General features: G+C 65.4%; 1 protein-coding gene across 1 annotated transcript; it reads right to left on the bottom strand.

The window, feature by feature from the left end:
• Positions 1 to 9: 9 nt before the first annotated feature.
• On the bottom strand, positions 10 to 622 carry LOC104916956 (T-box brain protein 1-like; the record flags this gene model as incomplete). The annotated part of the gene is made up of 2 exons (XM_010728027.2): positions 477 to 622; positions 10 to 259 (listed from the first exon to the last, which is right to left on the bottom strand). Coding segments are annotated over exons 1-2 (358 nt in total), but the record flags the coding sequence as incomplete, so codon positions are not given.
• Between the last annotated feature and the right edge of the window lie 6 nt (positions 623 to 628).

Genomic DNA, 628 nt, shown 5'->3' with positions numbered 1-628 from the left:
GAGGAGCACGGGGGAAACGCCGCGCTCGGCCCCAGGGGAAGGCAAAGCGGAGGGCGCGGAGCGGGGGAGAAGCGGCCGCGCCCCGCGGGGAGCGCCTTACATCGGTGTTCTGGTAGGCGGTGACCGCGATGAACTGCGTCTCGGGGAAGGTGAAGGTCTGCACCCTGCCCGGCTGGTTGGTGTCCTCCGTGCCGTCTTCGTTCACCTCCACCACGTGCAGGCGGGGCTGGTACTTGTGCAGGGACTGCAAGACCACCATCTGTCGGGCACAGGGACGGGAGCGGGGAGAAGCGGGGATCAGAGCGGGAAGGACGGGGCCGGGAAGGACCCACCGCCGCCCGCCCGGAGCGCCTTTGCCCCGGCAGCCGGCCGCGGTCACGTAAAATCATGACTAAAATACGTATATGCTCGTCCGATCGGGGAGAGCGGACTTCTCCCGCAGCAACAAAAATAAGCGGAGCCGTTCCCCCACTGACCTGCCCGTTGTTGTTCGATGCTCCTTTATTGTTGGTAAGTTTGAGCTTCCCGAAGGAGATCTCCTGGCGCATCCAGTGCGCTCCCGTGTTGGGGGAGTCGGGGTGCATGTACACGCGGTTCCCTGGGCAGAACGACAGAGCGGCATCGCGGC

This window comes from Meleagris gallopavo, unplaced genomic scaffold, assembly GCF_000146605.3.
Source record: "Meleagris gallopavo isolate NT-WF06-2002-E0010 breed Aviagen turkey brand Nicholas breeding stock unplaced genomic scaffold, Turkey_5.1 ChrUn_random_7180001952095, whole genome shotgun sequence".
Classification (NCBI taxonomy): domain Eukaryota; kingdom Metazoa; phylum Chordata; class Aves; order Galliformes; family Phasianidae; genus Meleagris; species Meleagris gallopavo.
The sequence above is the reverse complement of the archived record's forward strand: the minus strand, read 5'-3'. Positions and strand labels throughout refer to the sequence as shown.